Source organism: Cyprinodon variegatus, unplaced genomic scaffold, assembly GCF_000732505.1.
Source record: "Cyprinodon variegatus isolate N-32 unplaced genomic scaffold, C_variegatus-1.0 Scaffold1416, whole genome shotgun sequence".
NCBI classification, from domain to species: Eukaryota; Metazoa; Chordata; class Actinopteri; order Cyprinodontiformes; family Cyprinodontidae; genus Cyprinodon; species Cyprinodon variegatus.
Genome location: NW_015151869.1, coordinates 119,468 through 121,605, shown reverse-complemented (window position 1 = coordinate 121,605; position 2,138 = coordinate 119,468). Strand labels below are relative to the sequence as shown.

Below are 2,138 nucleotides of genomic sequence, written 5' to 3'. Positions count from 1 at the left end.
CTTTTTTCTCCTAAATGCTCCTATTTGCTGAAATGAGGAGCAAACACTTTAGATCAGTGAAGTGCAGCTCCGATGAGTCGGATCTAACTTTGCCTTTTCACTCAGCAGAGCTCTGATTGAACATCGGCCGCTCCGTCTTAAACAAACCATTACATCCTTTAGGTGACGGATGTCGGATGCTCTGCCGTTAAGTTTCTTAGAATCAAAATCCAGTGGATTGATTTTAACTTTTTCTGGAATGATTATGACCCGGATGATGAGAATTTTCACCAGCAGACATATTTGTTCCTCCACTCAGATGTAAATGAAGCCAGCAGCAGCATCAGGGGCAGCTAACCGTCTGTGTGTTGTCAGAGATGCGTGATCGCTGTCAGCGCTGATGGCTGATCTCATTACTCCGCTCCCCCCCCTACAGCCCACCCGCTCGCTTGTCATCCACCAGGAGCAGCTGCTTCCTGCTCCCATCGCCTCGGCTGGCTGGGTGACCTCTGACCTCTGCAGCTCCTCCTCCGTCTTTAGAGCTCATCAACGCCACGAGGCGTTAGTCATCAAACCCTTCCTAGCGCAGGAAGGCCTATGTGTCATCACCCTAATCCTTTGTAAAAATATCCTTCATTCCACCAAACACTAAAATATGTTGCTGATTAGACATTTCTGTTAAAATTTAAAGAGCTAAACAAAAAGAATAAACATATAATTTTAGATCTAAATGGTGTTTATCAGTTTTTATTTATAAAGGGATAAACTTCAGAAACTGAACAGAACTGGCTTAAAGAAGTCTAGCACCACCTGCTGGTTCAGAAGTGAACCTACATGTGGATCTGTGGAGTTTTTATCAACTAACATAAAACATTACATCATTTTTCGTTAGATTAAAGTGGTTAAAACACCAAACTGTGGCTAAATAAAGGTTTATATGGACAGGTCTCAGTTTCAGCAGTGGTGGTCAGTCAGGGCCTTCAAAGGAACAAACTTTCATTTCTTCTTTCCAACTGTAGTAATTTATTCCAAACAATCCGTTATCTTCATTACATTTACCTGGTTGTTAGATTTTTCGTCCAATCAGATTATAGCCTCAGTGTGTTGCTATGTCATCTAATCTGCCCAGCGCCTTCAGCATCAGCAGAGCTGGCTCATGTTACCACCAATCAGATTTCAGATTTAGAGTCCTGCCTCTACATCAGGATTTTCTGTCCTCTGATTGGTCGGTTAGCGCTAAATCGCCAGGTTAGGCTAGCGACATGCTAGTGAAGATTCTCAGTCATCCAGGTCATCATCATTTCTAAAAAGTTAAAATCAATCCGCTGGACTTTGTTTCCAAGTTTGAAGACGTTTCTCTTCCATCCAGGAAGCTTTTCAAAAAGTCTTACCTGCTGCCGTGTTTCCGGGAACACGCTGTCGCTGTCGGGAAGCGGCGGTGGCTGCTGCTCGCCGACGTCTGCTAACCCTGGATCCGCCACAGCCGCGTCACACGGCGCTGGGGGGGCCTTCTTGGAAGGAAAAGTGGCTTTCTCAGCCGTCTTCTCCACTGGAACCCACTCTCCATAGGCCACCACTCCCTCGCCCTCCTACGGGTCACCATGCGCCACGTTATAAGAGAGAAAAGGCTTGAAACAAAGAGAGAATGAACCTGGTCTCATCCAGACCTTCTTACGATGCTGGGACCCTGACGACACAGGAAACTCCTTGGCCATGTCTACGTCGCTCCACGCCGACGGGCGCACCGTCGTGCTCTGACGGTGACAGAAAAACAAAAGCATTTCAAAGTTATAAAACCCATTTTTCTCATTTTGATTGTTGTATTTTCAACATATTTGAACTTTCTGGGCAACAGAAAACCTTCAGATCCACCAATCAGTTTTAAGACCCCTTCAAATGGCTGCTGTACAGGAAAACTAAATTCATCTTTAGAAAAAAACCTTTTTTAATTGGTGTACAGCTCATAATGCTGCGCACTTATCAAGTAATAAACACACAGCTGAACAAATCAACTCCACAACCATCAGGTCTGCATGCAGCACATTAGAATGGCATTTAATCCATTAACATTTATGATTTATTTGACCTTAAACTGAGAAATTAAACCTTTTAAAAATCAACACTAGCATGTTAACATGTTAACTGCAGAGAATCAGGGT

General features: G+C 44.0%; 1 protein-coding gene across 1 annotated transcript in view; it reads right to left on the bottom strand.

Annotated features, from left to right (window-relative positions):
* The window catches only part of LOC107103296 (protein SON-like), a 23,436-nt gene that overhangs the window by 15,190 nt on the left and 6,108 nt on the right, over positions 1-2,138 (bottom strand). Inside the window, exons 6-7 of the mRNA XM_015402947.1 lie at positions 1,647-1,803; positions 1,371-1,568 (exon numbers count right to left, since the gene is read on the bottom strand). Coding sequence (XP_015258433.1) covers positions 1,371-1,568; positions 1,647-1,803 — 355 coding nt within the window. The remainder of the gene's footprint in view (positions 1-1,370; positions 1,569-1,646; positions 1,804-2,138) is intronic.